Below are 19194 nucleotides of genomic sequence, written 5' to 3'. Positions count from 1 at the left end.
AGGGGCGCTACACAGATGATTAGAAATGGGCCAGAGCAGTGTTTAAATGAATACAGTGTCTGTGTAATTATTTTGGGGCATAAGCTAGCCGGGCAGGGCAGGCGGCTGGGGTGTTTGGGGACGCAACCCTGCCGCCGCCCATATTACTACATATATGTAATGGGGGTATGTGAGTGAGCATATGTGTATATTATTAGTATATATGTAATGGGGTATGTGAGTGAGCATATGTGTATATTATTAGTATATATGTAATGGGGGTATGTGAGTGAGCATATGTGTATATTATTAGTATATATGTAATGGGGGGTATGTGAGTGAGCATATGTGACAGTGTTTGTATGGAGGTCAGAGGATAAGTCAGTTCTCTACTCCCTTTATGGGTCCCAGGTATGGAACTCACATTACCAGGCTTGCAAGACAAACACATTTACCAACTAAGACATCTTGCTGCTCCCCTAGATTAATTTTATCTCTTTCAATCTGTAGCTCTCTTCTTTATCCACCTCCTCCACTCTGCTTCTCCCTGACTTTTGACAATTCACCTATAAGAATTTCATATATATTCTATCTTTTTTTTATTGAGAAAAAGAGAAAAAAAACAAGTTTTCATCTCCTCCCACCCTCCATTTCCCTCCCCCTCCTCCCACCCTTCTCCCCCTCCTCTCATCCTTCTTCCCCTCCCCCCACTCCTTTCCCCCTCCCTCTCCAGTCCAAAGAGCAGTCAGGGTTTTCTGCCCTGTGGTAAGTCCTAGGTCTTCCCCCCTCCGTCCATATCTAGGAAGGTGAACATCCAAACTGGCTAGGCTCCCACAAAGCCAGCACATTACGTAGGATCAAAACCCCGTGCCATTGTCCTTTGCGTCTCATCAGCCCTCATTGTTCGCCATGTTCAGAGAGTCCAGTTTTATCCCATGCTTTTTCAGTCACAGTCCAGCTGGCCTTGGTGAGCTCCCAATAGATCAGCTCCACTGTCTCAGTGGGTGGGTTCTCCCTCCTTCTGCTTCTCATTGGGACCTTGGGAGCTCAGTCCAGGAAAAACAAAAACCCAGGATAGTCTATCTTGAAATAAAATAACTTTCCATTGACCATGGGAATCTACAACCCAAATTTCCTGCTCTTTTCCTCTTTTTTGTTCTTTCTATCCTTCTTCCTTTGTGTTTACTCCTCCCTCCCTTTTTTCTCATTGTTAAATACTCTGGCATAATGCAGTGCACTAATTGTTCTCAAATTTTAACATCCAATAAAATCATTTACAAGCCTTGTCAAAATGAAGATTGTTGGCCCTACCCTCAGAATATGCAATTTCTTGGGTAGCCAAGAATGTGAATTTCTGACTATTTTCCAAATGATGTAGATGCTGTTGGTCCAGGAACCACAAACCACACTCGGAAAATCACATCTGTAGACCAATTCTATCCTTTTGGTCTCAGTAACACTTGAACTGAAAAATTATTAAAGACTTGGGTTGGTGAGATGGTTAGAGGTAAAGGCACTTGGTGCTCTTGCAAAGTACCTAAATTTGGTTCCCAGAATTCACATCAGGCAGCTTAAAATCACCTGTAACCCCAGCTCCAGGGGATTCAATGCCACCTTCTGCCCTCCATGGGCACCCACACACATGTGGCATGCACAGGTGCATGGGCACACACACTCACAAACAAAAATATCTTTTTAGTTTTCAAAAACGTTAAGCTATTTTAGCTCAATTAATATTTACCAATAGTATGAATTAAAACAAAAAAATAAATGTTATTTATTTTAAAAATAACAAAAAAAACTGGGTGTGGTGACATGTAACTTTAATCCCAGAACTCAGAAGGCAGAGCAGGTGGATATCTAAGAGTTCCAGGCCAGCCTGGTCTATATAGCAAGTTCCAGAATAGATAGGGCTACATAGAGTGATCATGTCCCAAATAAGTAAGTAAGTAAGTAAGTAAGTAAGTAAATAAATAAATAAAGCGAAGCATCTGGATGTAGCAGTGTCCACTTGTAATCTCAGCATTGTACTCCTAAACTGAGGCTGCAAGACTGGCATGGGTTTTGGCAATCCTAGGCTACAAGTGAATTAAAGGCAAGCATGGGCTACATCGCATTGCCTTGCCTCAAGTTTACATATTAACACTGTTATAAAAAGCAAGCTAAATTATTCCAAAACAAAACGTAGTGGAAAGTATCATTTTATATCTTTATAGATCTATTTAATTTGTAGCATTACATGATGCCTGGATTCTTCTTTCTATATTATGCTTATGATTGAGTATATGAAGAAAATTTAATTTAATACATGCATGTAGTTTGAAAAGTCTTTTCAGATATTTGTGGAAATTCTTCTATACAATACCAAAATTCAAGCTTATTAAACCTTTCATCATTTGCTTACATTAAGATCCTTAAGTCTACTTACATTTTCAATCAATCTTTAACCAATAGATGTTTTCATAAAAAAGAACATAAAATGGTAATTAAAAAAACTTCACATTTAAAATGCAAATGTTAGTATACAGTGACATAATACATAAGAAACAATCAAAAGAGGGCTGGTGAAATGGCTCAGTGGGAAAATAACTTATCTCACAAGCTTAATGACCTGAGTTAAATCCCAGAACCCATAGTGGAAGGAGAAAACTGATTCCCAAAAGTTTTACTCTGACCTCTGCACATGCGCACACACACACACAAATCATACACTAAAAACAGTAAATATATTTTAATCCGCAGAGAAGATAATAAGTTAAAGATAATTTTGCAATCTCCACAAATTTGAAGCAAAGCATTAGATGTGTGGGGATAAAATCTGTGTGGCTAAAGGAGATGGGAGTAGCATGAACAGTAAAAAGGAACAACAATTATAACTAGATGGTAACCAGAAAATTCAATTTTATATCTGAAACAAAACATTAAAGCACTTGACAATATAGTAAAGAAGTGGGGTTTTCAGCAAAAAAGAAAAGGAAAGCCTTGATGAGCTCCACAGGCACACAATCTGGCAATCTGCAAAATTACAGTTCAAGCTAAATGATCTGCAATCAGGCAGCAGGCAGAATGACAACGGGTTCCCTGTATTTTCTAGCTCACTCACTGATGCTGCAGGAGGGAATCATCTAAGAGAAGTCTCACAGTCAAATCACTATCAGAAGAGCAGAATCCCCTACAGTTCTATAATTCCTACCCCCAAATGCATTCTGCTCTCCACTGGATAAGGGAATAACCACCTAGAGAATCACTGTGGGCCCAGAAAACAGCTTGTGACTTAGACAAAGACTTGTGGGGATGGGGCTCAGATCTACTTGGACAGGAAGTATAGGCCACATAAAGAGAAAAAATAACAAAGGCAGATAACATTTGGGAATTGCAGTCCAGCAACAGGCAACAGTAGGGCAGGGAGAAAAAGGCAAAGATTAGCATATAAAAGAAGCCAGTTGACCTAAAGACTAGAAACTGATGGCCCATTTCTAATCCCAGAACTGCTCTCTCAATAAACTGCTTTATTTTTACAACTATCAAATTTTTGTCTAATTTTTTTTTTGTTAGGAAACACAAGAACCTGTAAATCTTAAGTATACGGGTGACCTTTGGACTATGACCCATACATGTAACAGTCTGACCTCTAGGAAGAGATAAATAACTAGTTTTGTGTAGGTATGTGAGGGCTGGGATTGCTAGAACAAAGGCTGGCATGGCCAGGGTACCAAGAACTACTCAGTGCACTATAACTTGCCCTACAAGTGTGGGCTGTTTTGCTGCAGTGGTTTCCACACTGAGAGTAACAGAGAAATTTAACAGGAATACAGACAACTCAGGTATTTTCCACACCCACATTCTCAAGAGCAGAGATTCTGGTATGAGGGACCATCCGACCAAGTAGTCCTCTGGCTCAGTTGGTGGGACCATTTTGAAGGCTGTGCCTGTACTTCCCACATTGGCAAGCCTGGACAGAAAAACTTACTGGCAAGAATTCAGCCCAGGAATGGCATGGTGGTAGGAAAGGCAAGGTAGAACTCAGCTTACAAATTGCCCTTTCTGGGCTATCTTGTCAGGACTTCAGAAAGAAAATCACTCAGTGTTCCCCTGCTAATAAGTAAACTGCAAAGAACAAGCCTAAGGGGGAAACTTTATCCTGTATCTCCTCAGGAAGGCTTATGCTGGATCCCAGTTTAAGTTTATAGTCCATTATAGCAAAGAAGGCATAGTGGTGACAGTAGCTGTCAACTATGGCACAGAGCATGAAATAGAAGATCACAAATCAACAATAAAGATTTAACTAGTGAAAAGTCCAGGTGGTGGGGGCACACAACTTTAACCCCAGCACTCGGGGACAGAGGCAAGCTAATCTCTGCGAATTCAAGGCCAGCCCAGTTAAAAAAGAAGTCTGAATAGAATAAAACAAAATTGAAATTCAGAGAAAATACCAAATTTCTCAGTTTCTTGTTAAGTATCTAGAGCTCTTGGGAACAAACTTTTATTTTTGCCAATGTTTTCACAACCACACACTCAACTGCGTGACCATATATACAGTCACTACTCACAGATTTAAAAGCTGGGCTCTAAAAGAACAAGACCAACACAATGTATACACATTTTAAAGGGGTTATTATATTGGTCTACATGCCAGAGGTGGCTTGTTCAATGCTGTCTGTAAGAAGAAGAGGCAAAGAAGCCAGTAGCTGCTTGGTTCAAGAAGTTGGATACCTCAGCAGTATCAATTTGACGCTGAAGTCTGGGCATTTCCTGCAGAGTCACTGATATTGATTTCACGTTGGAAGGCAGTGGACGATCTTGGTAGCAGTCATCTACAAACTTGCTCAGGAAGATGACAAGAAAGCAGGTGCATGCGCACTGCATTTCCTCAGACTTCTTCACATCTGGTCTGTAGACTGCGCTATCCGAGTTAAAAGCCAGTCTTCCCTCTTGGTTATCCTCTCTGGAAAAACCCTTAGACAGTCCTAGGAGAGCTGTCTTTGAGGTGAGTGAATTAGTTTGCTTTCTGTTGCTGTGATAAAGGACGTGACCTTTACATTTAATTTGGAGAGAAAGGAGTTTCTCTTACCTTACATACTTACAAGCCCTTCATGAAGGGAATTAGGGAAAGAACCTAGGGCAAGAAGTTGAAGCCAAGAACTAAAGCAGAGTCAGTGGAGAAATGTTGTTTAATGGCTTGTTTTCTACAACTTCCTAGGCCTGCTTTCTTATACCACTCAGGACCAGCAGCTCAGGAGTAGCACTGCCCACAGTAAGCTGGATGGTCCCATATCCATCATTAATCAAGAAAATGCCCGCCCAGACTTGCCTACAGGCAATCTGATGAAGGCATCTTCTCGACTGAGGTTCTCCCAAGATAACTATAGCTGTGTCAAGATTGAAAAAAAAAAAACTAGTCGGGAAATTTGACCTTGTGATATCTTGACATAACAATACATTACTATTAAATCATAACTTTTCCTTTCTTGTTTATCCCCGTGATCTTATATTAATCTCACAATACAGAACATAGTACAATTTTAAAATCCCCAGTCTTCAAAATATTCAAACACTTTAAGTTCAGTCTCTTTAAAATATCCAATCTCTCTTTTTGCATCTCAGATGTATTTATTGATGCCACATCACAAGTGGTACTTGAACAAGTTTACAGCAATGATCCATGCTCCCATGTAACATAGCTCACTTTAGCCAAGAGACAGCTCATCTTTGCTGGACTCAAGCAGTGGGTTACTTCCTTTATCAGCACTCCCAATTTTATAACCTATGAAGGTTATCAACTCCACTGCTACCCAAATGTTCTTGTAAGGTTGAGGAAAGTAGTGTCTCATGGGGTCTCAGACATTGTTAATAAGGCTATGAAGCACTCTCATCAGAACCAAGGCTATATGCTATACTGGATCCCATAACATAACTGGGAAAGGTCCAATTCTTAAGTTTTGATTGAGGGGTGAATTTTGTTTTGTTTTGAGGAAGGGTGTTCTCAATGTGTATCACTGCCTATCCTGCAACTCAACAAATATAGACCAGGCTGGCCTTGACCTCACAAAGATCTACCTGGAATTAAAAATGTAGGCCACCATGTCCGGCATCCAATGTCTCTTTAAAAGTTCAAAGTCTCACCAGGCGGTGGTGGTGCACACTTTTAATCCCAGCACTTGGGAGGCAGAGGCAGGCAGATATCTGTGAGTTCGAGGCCAGCCTGGTCTACAAGATCTAGTCCCAGGACAGGTTCCAAAGCCACAGAGAAACGCTGTCTCGAAAAACCAAAAAAAAAAAGTTCAAAATCTCTCAACTGTGGGCTCCTACAAAATCAAAAATAAGCCACATACTTCTTATTCCAAGAGAAAAGAACCAGACACACTTATAATTAAATCAAAGCAAAACCAAAAACCTAACAGTGTGAATAGCTCAGTAACCAATGTCTGAAACTCAGTCTTCTGGGATACAAAGGGTCTGGGAAGCTCCATCTCTCTGGATCTCCCCTACACACACACACACACACACACACACACACACACACACACACACACACACACACACATAACTTGTCTCATAGGTTCAGGCCACCTCCACATCTACTGCTGTCCTTGGTGATCACCCTGCAGTCCTGGCATTTAAAATATGCTGGGGTCTTTGCTGCAACTGGGTTGCACCTTCACCAGTGGCCTCTCCTGGCTCCTTTTCAGGGACTCCAACTCTATCGTGTCACACACAGTACCAAACCTCAGCTGCTCTCATGAGACCTGCAATCTGCAACGTGCTTTCAAAACCAATAGCATGTGGGAGATTCTTAAAAATTAACAAACTTGGTTGCTACCTTGAGATATATCCCTGATCTCTCTGGACCATAGCTCTGCATGCTGACCCTGAGAAAATACTTTCTAGAAGATTTCATCTCAATGATGCTGGGCTCACAGCTGATTTTTCAGTCCAGCTAATGATCACTGACTGTCCCAGTAAATAAAAGGTTTCACTTTGATGGTGCTGAACTCTCATTACTCACAACTGATCTTTCAGCCCTAGCTGACCAGAAACCATGGGTTCTTAATTCAAGATATCACATTAACAGCCCTGATAGAGCCTTTGAGGGCCTCTCAAACTTCCCTCTAACTCTTCACAAGCCAGGCCTCCATCACAGTCTGCACACTGGAGAGACAGAGATCCCAGTAGCTACTGACCCCACGAAGCTGAATACCATCACAGTCCCAATCTGTTCCTGAAAGCCTGGAAGCTCCCTAGTGTTGCTTGAGTGCATGCTGGACAGCTGAAGCTGGAGTCTGATGTGAAAAGCGTGTCTCAGCAGCAGCCAGGAAGAAGACAAGGAAGGCACACATACACTGATTCTAACTTGGACCTCTTTATATCTGGATCACCCACTGCAAGTTCCACCCATTTTGAATGTAGGTCTATCCTGTTCATTCTCTCCAGAAACACCTTCACAGGCAGGCTCAGGTGTGTCTCCTAGGTGATTCTAAATACTGTCAAGTTGCTACTCAAGACCAGCCACCCTCACAATCCTAGCAGAGTACCCTGATCACTACAGATATTGTCTGCTGAATAATTTAATAAATAATAAAGCAATTATCTAATTAGTTCAATGGTAAGTACCTAAAAAATGATAAAGCCTGTTAAATCTCTAAGAAATATCTCATAGGCTATTTGCTGGGCAAGAGAAACCCTATTAACATAATATATACATATACATATTAACATAATATATACTACGCAATATAGAGTATTATATAGTACCGTACAACAATAATACTAGTAATTTTAATAATGGCCTTTAAAGATATCTTCTGCCAAGATGTTATCAACAAAACTCTTAGGTCCTAATGATGAGGATGTCTTAGAGTTAGAAGAACAAACAGAATTACCCTTAACTTAATTTGGTGGCATGAGCCTATAATTCTCATTACTAATCATAGCTACTATTAAAAGTTTCAGCTAGCTAAAGATGCCATTTTGAAATCAACATCTAGAACACTGAAGAAATGCTATAAAAACTGAAGGTTTTCTAGAAGCATAGACTCTTAGCACTAAGAAAGCCGTAAGACTCAGAAATCTAACTTAGTATCTAATGAAGGAATCCTTTCTGTAATACATAATTGTTAGGATGCTCACACCTTTGTTCACAATCTTCTAGTGACAACAGAAATTAGCTATCTTTCAACAAAGCTGCCAGATTATAGGGTTACTATCTAAAAAATGTTACTCTTTACACTGCTCTGAAATTGGTCTTCCTGTAGGTTTTATCTCTGGTCTTCATTCTGTTCTGTGGAGTTTGATTGCTCTTTAATATTTCAGTCCTTGGTTCTTAAAACATTCAAAGAAGGCTGTCATTCCTACTGTCTCGGTTTTTTTCAGCATAGACATCATTATATTCTCCAGATATTTTCACATAGTATATTCACTATATTAACCCAATTAAAGTGTAATGCCTAGAAATGATCACAATACTTGAAATTTAGTTAAATAATGTAAAATGCCTTCCTAGAGATTATTAAAATAGGCTATGATACAGGCTTTCACTATGTAGGTCAGGCTAGTCTCAAACTCCTGGTCTCAAGTGATCTTTTTTAATTAATTAATTTATTTCTTTTACCTATCTGCCACAGTTTCCCTCCCTCCTCTCCTCCCAGTCCCTCCCCCAGCCCTTCTGCTCCCATCCCTAATTCACTCCTCCTCTGTTTCTGTTCAGGGAAGGGCAGGTCTCCCGTGAGTTATCAACAAAACACGGTATATCAAGTTGCAATGAGACAAAGCACCTCCCCTTGTATTAAGGCTGGGCAAGGTGACCTAGTATGAGAAGCAGGGTCCCAAAAGCCAGCAAAAGAATCTGAGACTGTCCCTGTTCCCATTGTTAGGCATCCCACAAGAGGACCAAGCTACACAAGTGATGTTAGAGCCTCAGCTCAGAATAACCGTAACTGCGGGAAGGAATCAGTACTCTGGCAGTATTAGTTACTTTCCTCATGGCTGTAATCTAATACTGACAAAAGTAATTTAAGAAAGGAAGGGTTATTTTGGATTACAGTTCAAGGGGAAGTCCACCATAGCAGGAAAAGGCATGGTGTCGGGAATGTGAGGTCACAGTGCATCCACGACCAGAAAGAATGGAACAATAAATGCTAGTGCTCAACCAACTTTCTGTTTTCTATTCAGAACAAGATCTGAGCTCATGAACTGGGGCTGTCCATATTCATAATGAGTCTTCTTACCACAGTTAACCTCACAATCCCTCACAGACATACAGAGATCTCTAACCAAATCTAGATTAATATTTCCCAGACATGCGCAGAGGTTTGTCTCCTAGGTGATTTTAGACACTGTCTAATTGATAATCGATATAAACTGTTACATTGGATACAGATCTTTTTCACATGAACTACAATCAAGCCACATGTACCCGTCTCAGTCTAGTATATAGGCAACTGGCAGTCTTGTACATACATAGTTACTTGCTTAACTGAAATATTGGCTAAGAAATGTCAAGTGACAGTTCAAAGGCATAGAACAAATTGATAAAAGTTAAGGTGTAGAACTGAGCATGGTGGTACACACACAACTCTCACCCAGGAGACTGAGGCAGGAGGATTAAGAGCTCAAGGCTAGTCTTGCCTACATATCCTATTTCAAAAAACAATAATAATAATAGTAATAATAATAATTGTAAGTCCAAGGCTTGCTAGACTTTATATCAGTATTTTATTAATTGCCTTAAAGTAGTTCACAAAAGATATTAATAATAAAAGATAATACAAAAATCATGAAGAAGAAATTCATTTATATGATCAATCTCATTTGCAGTGTACTAAAGCAAATATAGACAAAAAAATCTAGTGGCATTTATATCTTGGGGATAACCAGAAACCATCTAACTGGACTTAAGGCCTCCTTGATAGGAAGGAATTCATACCTGGTACTGTAAAGTTAGCTAAGACTAGTAAAATCATGAACCCTAGAGGAGAACTTACTACTGTCACTTTCCTACCCCAATAGAATTCCTACCAGCATTCGAAACACTGATCCTTGTACCCACAGGTAAGTGTAGGTCTCACCCTCATCAAAGAAGCTTCTTTTTTAAGCAGATGGAAATTATTACAGAAATCCATAACTGGTCAAAATGTAGAGAACTGTAGACCATGGAGTGCCCAACCCCAATAAATGCATCTACAACGCAAGCCCTAGAGTTAAGGTTAGGGAACAGCTCAAAAGAGGGGGCAGAAAGAGTGTAAGAGCCAGAAGACTAGGATTTCTACTGAAAGCGGGGGGATGAAAAGGAAGCTACACTGATGAAATCTCAACATGGTTGCTTAAACAGGACCTGTACAATGACACCACCAGATGACATACCAGTGCAGATGCAGATGGGGGAAAGCTCCCAGGTCCTACCCCTAATGAAAAGCTAGAGGTAATTCATGGCTACCGAGAGAGGGAGAATCAGTCTTCTCCAGAGATGAGCTCCCTGACAAGTTATCCAATCCCTAGTAGTCAGCTGTAAACACACACATATGAACAAGACTAAATGAACTCAGCAAGGTTTGTGTGTGTGTGTGTGTGTGTGTGTGTAATAATTAAAGAAAGAAAGATCAATAGTTTGAGGGGGAGAAACATGGGAAGAACTAGAGGGGAAGAAGAAGGAATAAGGGACAGAGTGATTTAAATACAGTACTCATGTATGAAATTCTCAAAACAGTTTAAGAAAAAAGAACATTTTGATTCTGGTCTTGGATCTTCAGATAAATAATGCCTCTTCTATGAACTTCAGTTTCATCATTACAAAATAAAACACACCCTGATTTGAATAATGCACAATATATACATATATCAAAACATACATCCCATAAATTTTGTGACAATTTAAATTTTTAATAGAAAATATAAGAAATATATATGTGCACACCTTTATTCCCAGCACTCAGGAGGCAGAGGCAGACCTCTGTGGGCTAGACTGGTCTACATATTGAGTTTTAGGCCAAACAGGGCTATATACATAGTGAGACACTGCCTCAAAAGACAAAGAAAATACGTGTATTTAATATATATAAATGTTTGCATATCAGAACACTTTATATTATGAAGATAGCAATACTCCTCAACATGGTCTATAGATCCAACTCTATCCCTATTGCAATTATAGCTGGCTTCTTTGTACAAAGTGACAATTTAATCCTAAAATTCACATGGAACTATAAAGGACCCAGAATACTCAAAACAATATGGAAAAACTGGGCAACTCATACTTGTTAATTTTAAAACTTACTACATGATTACAATAATCAGGACAGTCTGGTGCTAGTGCAAAGACAGATATATCCAACCAACATAGTAGAATACAGACCAAAAATAAGCCCTCACATTTGTGATCAATTTATTTTTGGCGAAGTTACCAAGATAACTTAACAAGGAAAGCAGTTTTTCAACAAGTGGCATTTGAGATAACAGGATAGCCATGTGTACAAGAAAGAATAGTGTTAGATATCTGTCTCATTTTATACCTAGAAATAAATTAAAATAGATCATAGTCGTAAATATAATTACTTGAAACAATCAAACTTTCAGATATGGGGAAAATGGAGCTTCCATGCACTGCTAATGGAAATATAAAATGGCACAGTCACTGTGAAAGATAATCTGGCACTTTCTCAAAAGAGTTGCTAAGTCTAAAATAAGTTACACCTACAATGCTATCCAGCAATTCCAATTCTAGGTATATACCCAAGAGTAATGAAAACATGTAGATATAAAACTCTGCACATGAATGTTCATGGTACAATAATGTATAATAACCAAATATTGGGAATGACTCAAATGTCTATCAATGGATGGATGAACAAATAAACAGAGCATATCTGCAAAGTGAAGCATAGTGTAACATGACTGAACCTTAACAAGTTATGCTAAATAAAGAAGTTAATCACATTCTCTGTGGCTTGGGCAATCTGCGGGGCCACTGGAAGTGGGACCAGGATTTATCCCCAGTGCATGAGCTGGTTTTGGAGCCCATTCCCTATAAGAAAGATACCCTGCTCAGCCTTGATACGGGGGGGGGGGGGCTTGATCCTGCCTCAACTTGACATGCCAGGCTTTGTTGGCTTCCCATGGAAGGCCTTACTCTTTCTGAGGAGTGGATGGGGGATTGAGCTGGGGGAAAGTGGTGAGAACAGGAGGAGAGGAGGAAGGGGGAACTGTGGTTGATATGCAAAATAAAAAATAACTTTTAAATTTTTTTTTTTTAGAATATGAGCAAGGAAGTCAGGACCTCGAGGGGTTGGTCCACCCACTGAGACAGTGTGCATGATCTAATGGGAGTTCACCAAGGCCAGTTGGACTAGGACTGAATGAGCATGGGATCAAACTGGACTCTCTGAATGTGACTGACAATTGGGGCAGACTGAGAAGCCAATGATAATGGCACTGGGATTTGTCTCTACTGCATGTACTGGCTTTTTGGGATCCTATGCACAGCTTCCTAAGCCTGGATGGAGGGGGGAGGACCTTGGACTTTCCACAGGGCAGGGTACCCTGCCCTCTCTTAGGACTGGAGGGGAAAGAAGAGGGGGTGAGTGGGGAGTGGGAGGGAAGTGGGAGGAGAGGAAAAAGTGGAAATTTTGAATGATATTATTTATAAAGTAATAAAAAATAAAATTAAAAAAATAAACGAAAAGAAGTTAATCACAAAGACAACTTACTCTATGTCTCTACTTGCATGAAATGTCCAGAATAGGCAAATTTAGGTTAAAAATGGGTTATAAAAACTGGGGTCAGGAGAAATGTGTAGGATGGCTCATCATGGAGTAAAATATGTACTAAATTCAGACTGTGATGAGCACTACATGAGTCTATAAATATATAAAAATCACTGACACATTATAAATAGGTAAAGTTTATAGTGTAGAAATTATAAGTCAATAAAGATGTTAAAATAATAAGAATATATATAAGGCCTCTTCCATTTCTAGAATTATTGTAGGCAAACATCACAGTTTATATTTGCCAACTAAAAATACACACCTAACTCCATAATGACAAAACAGGGAAACTAATAAAGCAACAAATGATAAAGCACAATTCTGAAGTGTTAACATTTACATAATACCAGCAGACTTTTAAAGTATCAATGAACAACACAGAACAATTATAAATGAGAAGGCACCTTTGAGGCAAACTATTTAGAGCTCACTGTGAATGTAAGAAACTCAAGACTGGCTAGATGTCTCAGTTTGTAAGAGCAACTGCTCTCCAAGCATAAGATCTGAGTTCAAATCCCCAGGACATACTAGGTCAACCAGCCTAGCCCAAACAGCAAGCTTCCAGCCCAGTAATACACCCTATTTCAAGGGACTAAGGCAGAGAAGATAAAGAAAGACACTCGATGTCTTGCTCCAGCCTCTCTGCATGTGCACACAAAGGCACAGCCTCCCTACACACTCACATGCATCCATCATACATACCACACACCCACATACATGAAAAATAGTTTAAAACAAGACTCTCAGAGACAGCATTTCAAGTAAAAGTTGTCATAAATAGCAGATGTTAAATGGATTGGTTGAAAATTATGCTTAGCTATTATCTTTCTTTTCACTCTCACTTACCCTACACAGACTACAGCCCCCACTAATTAACAACTATTATACCATAATATCCTTAGAAAACCAAGGACTCATATTATCACTTTTACATTTACATATACAAAATGTCCTGTTATAAGGCCACAGTGTTCATGATACCTACTGACTCAGCTTGAAAAGAAAGCGCGCAGAAGATACCCTTCTCCACTATGACCTTATGCATGGTCAAGTTGGCCTCAGTGTAGCAACTCCGCATTAATTTGACATATAATTTCTCCAGATCCTGGAAAATAAAACAACACAAGCATGAGACTTAGCATGGATGTTACTAATAACTGCCACAGCTGAAAATCAATTGTAACTTACAGCCATGGCAGCTTGAAAAAATTCATCAGCAATCGGGGCATTTCCAGTATCCAACCATTCTTTTCCTGTTTTTATATTCATCTAGAAAACAGAAGTTAGGAAATAATTTTAAAACTTCACAGCTCTCCCAAACTGGTTGAAAGATAATAGAGAAAAATTATCTTGTATATTGAGACACAATACATAGGGGTAAAAAAACAGCAATCAGCACTTACTTCTGTGCTCTGAATTTCAACTTAAGAGAAGTGTTTTTGAGAAAAGCAGCAGGAACAAAAGATTAATGTTTGTGCTGGTAAGTTTTAATGTCAACTTGACACAACCTAGAATCACCTGGGAAGAAAGTCTTAATGACAAATTATCAAGATCAGATTGCCCTGGAGATATGTTGTTGGGAGATTCTCTCAACTGTTAACTGATGTAGGAAGACACAGACATCTTGGGTGCTCTCATCTCTTAGGTAGGGGATCTTGCACGTCATAAAGCAGGAGAATGCTAGATAAGAGCAAGCAAGCAAGGATGTATATTTTCTCTTTGACACTGACTATAGATATAATATGACTTCTTGAGTTCCTGCCTTGCCTTTCCTTTAACAATGGACTGTGACCTAAAATTGTAAGTCAAATCCTTTCTCCTCTACATTACTTTTTGTCTGGGTATTTCATCACAGCAACAGAAATGAAACTAGAACAATGCCTTGAAAACACCTTCTGAGAAAATATTTTTAATATATTGGATGGTGATTATGAAGTTCTCAAATATTCAATTATTTCTATATTTTTAATAGTTATAATTTATATAAAAAGAAAAGTTCTGAGAACTTAATGCTTCACATAATTGAAAAAAAGTTATAAGAGGGTTGGAGAGATGACCCAGAGGTTAAGATTGCTCTTCCAGGGGCTGGAGAGATGGCTCAGAGGTTAAGAGCATTGCTTGCTCTTCCAGAGGTCCTGAGTTCAATTCCCAGCAACCACATGGTGGCTCACAACCATTTGTAATGGGGTCTGGTGTCGTCTTCTGGCCTGCAAGCATACACACAGACAGAATGTTGTATACATAATAAATAAATATTTTTTTAAAAAAAAAAGATTCCTCTTCCAGAGGTCCTGAGTTCAATTCCCAGCAACCACATGGTGGCTTATAACCATCTTAATGAGATCTGGCGCCCTCTTCTGGCATGCAAGCATACATACAGGCAGAACACTATATACATATTAAATAAAATCTTTAAAAACAAAAACAGTAAAAAAAGTTATAGGATAAACAATGGACTATGAGGCAGCACACACGAGTTCTAGTTTTTAATCACATCTCTAGTATAGTTTTGAATAATTCAATGATTGAATCATTATTAAAAAATCCTTTACCTGTCAGGCACCCTGGGAAATATTCTCAGTACTGTAACTGATTGTAAGTAATAACTGATATGTAATATGTACAAATGCTGTGGGAGCAAATAAGGACTGAACTGAGATGGAAGAAGGAGCACACGATACAACTATCTCTTCTAGTATAAATCCCCAGAAATGGCAATAAAAGAAAATAAGACATTTTGTGGGGTTGCTGTTTCTTCCCCTCTTCAGAGAATAGTAGTGCATACAATTCTTATGCTGAAAGGAAATAGAGTTTCAGATAGCTGACAACATAGATTAATGTAAAATATCTAGTCTTACTTCATCATCAGTCACTGGCTTCAGGTTTTAGTAAATACTATGACACTGTATTCAAAGAAAACTGCCAAGGAGTCTCAAATCAAATATGGACAAGAGTTATCGAACTAATGAGGAAAAGCAATACTATGAAAGGATTTCACACTCAACTATAGTTGGAATTTTCTTTGGGGTAGCAGCCAGCTCCCAAAAAAGACACAAACTTGTTAATTATGAATGTTCTGCCTTAGCTTAGGTTTGTCCCACTAGCTCTTATAATTAAATCTAACCTGTTTCCCATCATCTACATTTTCCCTGGGGCTATTTACCTTTCATTCATTCTGTAGCTCTTACTTTCCTGCTTCCTCTGTGTCTGGCTGGCCCCTGGCATCTCCCTGGCATCTCCTTTACTTTCTCCACTAGCCTAAATTCTTCCTCCTACTTACACTCACTGTCCAGAAGTTCTACCTATACCTCTTCCCTTACTATTGGTCATTCAACTTTTTATTAGACCAATCAGGTGCCTTAGGCAGGCAAGGTGAAATAGCAACACATCTTTACATCATCAAACAAATGCCACACATCTTTACAAAGTTAAACAAATATTCCACAACATAAATAAATATAACACATATTTACATAGTTAAACAAATGCAACACATCTTTACATAGCTAAACAAATATTCTGCAACACTCAACAAACAGAATACCTGAGGAAGTAGAATTAAAGAAATTCAATAAAAATGCTGAGCAGTGGTGACACACATACATCTTTAAATCCCAGCACGTGGAAGGCAGAGGCAGGTGGATCTCTGTGAGTTTGAGGCCAGCTTTGTCTACAGAGAGAGTTCCAGGAGGGACTCCAAAGTTACACAGAGAAACCTTGTCTCGAAAAACCAAAGAGAGGGAGAGGGAGAAAAAGAGAAAGCAAAAAGGAAATAAACTATTTATTCATAGATTTAAATAATAACCCCAGTCAACAGCATGCTCCTGTAAGTTTTCAGTTTTTTTTGAGATTATCAAAGCCCAGAGTGAAAATTACAGGTGACAAAAGTTGAAAGGTTGAAGGGGAAGAGATGTGGAATGGCAAAGGTACTAATAAACTATATTACTAATATGCTAATGAAGTGGAAAGTAAAAATCTAATCTTCAAAACCTATGGGGAAAATATTAAACACATTGTTTAATTTTTAAAAAATTTCCAGGATAATCAGGACTATATAGTGAGACCCTCTAGAAATACTTTAAAGATAATCATCAGGTAAGCTTTAAATTGTATACTATAGCAAAAATGGAGAAAAGATCAAGGAAAATAACAGAACCTGAAATAACTCCTCATATCTCATGATCTCAAGTAAATAGATAACATAAAAATGATATATCAAGAAGTAGTTGTTTTTATTGTCAAGTTTTTGTTGTTTTTGTATTGCAGTGCTGGGGCTTGAATACAAAGCCTCACATATACTAAGCATCCATTCTACCATTAAGATTAAAAATGAGTTATTAATATAGAAAAAGTGCTACTTCTCAACAATTCCATGTTGAAATCCCCACTTCAAGTACCTCAGAGTATGAGTATATTTGAATATAGGGGCTTTAAGAGACGATTATGGTAAATAAGGCTGTAAAATCTAATCAAGGGCTGCAAGCTCTTTCACTGCCACTCAAGCCTGATGGTCTTGGGTCAATCCTCAGATCCCACATAAAGATGGAAGGGGAGAACTGAATCCACAGCGTTTTTCCTTTGATCTTCACACATGATGTGACATGCACATGCATGCACACATTCACACGCAAGAATAGTCATCATCATCATCATAACAATATTAAAGAAAATTGGTGGGGAAGAGCCTAATTAAATCTTACTGTATCCTTACAAGAAAGAATTTAGATATACAAAGATGTACAAGAAGAAAGACCATGCAAGGACAAAAGAAAGAGGAGGAGAACTGAAAATCAAGATAAGGGGACTCCGAAGAAACTAAACATATTGGTCTTGAACTTCTAGCCTCCAGAACTGTGAGAAAATTAATTTCTGTTATTTAAATATTTACAATATTTTGTTATGGAAGCCATAGAAAATCAATACAGTGATAAAAGCATATGATTAAAATATATGGAGATAGATGGGCATGGTGGTGCAGGCCTTCAATCCTAACACTTAAAGACGAATCTATGTGAGTTCAAGGCCAGCCTGGTCTACATAGTGAATTTTAGGACAGCCAGAACTACATAGTAAGACTCTGTCTCAAACCCAGCCACCCACCCCAAAAAAGATATATGGAGGTAGCCATGAAAATGGAAACAGAAGTAGTTACAAGTAATGGCCTTAAACTGGCAGTGAGAGATGAGGAAGTAGCTCACTGAAGTGCTTGCCTAGCATGTGGCAGGCCCGGAGTTTAACCCCTAGCACTGCAAGAAAAACTAGCAAAGATACACACTGAAAGTAATTCACCATACAACCCAAAGGACCATCAAGGAACCTCCAATTGAATGTAGAAACATATATAAACCAATTAAATAGTACAGAGTTATTTTTCTTTATTTCTTTTATGTTATGCATATAGGTGCTTGGCAGGGAAGGAGGCCAGAAGAGCATCAAGGTACCCTGGAACTGGAGTTATAGCTTGCTGCAAGCTACCATGTGGGTTCTAGGAATCAAACCCCAGTCCTCTGAAAGAGCAGCCAGGGTTGTCAACCACTGAGAAATATCTCCAGCCCCCCAAAACTGGATACTAGTGAGAAATACCTAGCTATACATAGAAATATATATATTGCTATACACAGGCATATGATTAAATAGGTAAAACCTGAGGTAGAGAAAACTATATATGGAATCTAGTCAGGTGTAGGGGTGCACAACAGTAATCCAAGTACACAGGAGGAGTAACAAATTCAAGGCCAGCCTGGGCTACATAATAAGTTTTTGTCTAAAACAAGGGATATATGTGAAATGTTTCCATTTATTTGCTATATTCCTACCCCAATAAAACAATATTTTGGCCAATGGCATATGCTTACACTTCCAGTATTTGGGAGTCAAAGACAGAAGGATCACTGTAAGTTCAAGATCAGAGCCTACATTAGTGAGTTCCATCCAGGGCTACACAGAAAGACACTATATTAAAGACAAGTAAAACAAACAAAACACAAAACAAACAGTACTGGATATGAAGACACCTTAAGTCCTAGCATTCAAGAGGCCAAGGAAGAATAAAATAAGATAAAATAAAATAAAATACTTAGCAAAGAAATCATCCAGTCAATAAATGGACTGAACAGAAGCGAATTGAACAGAAAATTCTCTTATATTTTGGCTGTGTAATGACTGAGTCATTTCCCCAGTCCAACAGAAAATTCTTAAAAGAGATACTACTCGCCAATGAATATATGAAAGAAAATATTCAGCATCATTATGCATCAGGAAACTAAAAATCAAAATCAGATTGATATTACATCTCCCCCCCCCAGTCAGGCTAGCTACCATCAAAGGAACAAATAACGACAAAATGCTAAAGAGATGCAGAGGGAAGTGTGGGAAGAGCTATTGCACACTGCTAAGGGGAAGGTGTACATTAGTGTAATGAATGGAGTTTTCTAAAACAAAAAATCTAAAATTAGAA

At 38.7% G+C, this 19194-nt stretch overlaps 1 protein-coding gene across 1 annotated transcript in view; it reads right to left on the bottom strand.

The window, feature by feature from the left end:
* Tex11 (testis expressed 11) overlaps positions 1-19194 on the bottom strand; it is a 277507-nt gene that overhangs the window by 239980 nt on the left and 18333 nt on the right. Inside the window, exons 5-6 of the mRNA XM_075957716.1 lie at positions 13926-14006; positions 13723-13842 (exon numbers count right to left, since the gene is read on the bottom strand). Of these exons, the coding sequence (XP_075813831.1) occupies positions 13723-13842; positions 13926-14006 (201 nt within the window). The remainder of the gene's footprint in view (positions 1-13722; positions 13843-13925; positions 14007-19194) is intronic.

The sequence above is a fragment of the Microtus pennsylvanicus genome, chromosome X (genome assembly GCF_037038515.1).
Source record: "Microtus pennsylvanicus isolate mMicPen1 chromosome X, mMicPen1.hap1, whole genome shotgun sequence".
NCBI classification, from domain to species: domain Eukaryota; kingdom Metazoa; phylum Chordata; class Mammalia; order Rodentia; family Cricetidae; genus Microtus; species Microtus pennsylvanicus.
The sequence above is the reverse complement of the archived record's forward strand: the minus strand, read 5'-3'. Positions and strand labels throughout refer to the sequence as shown.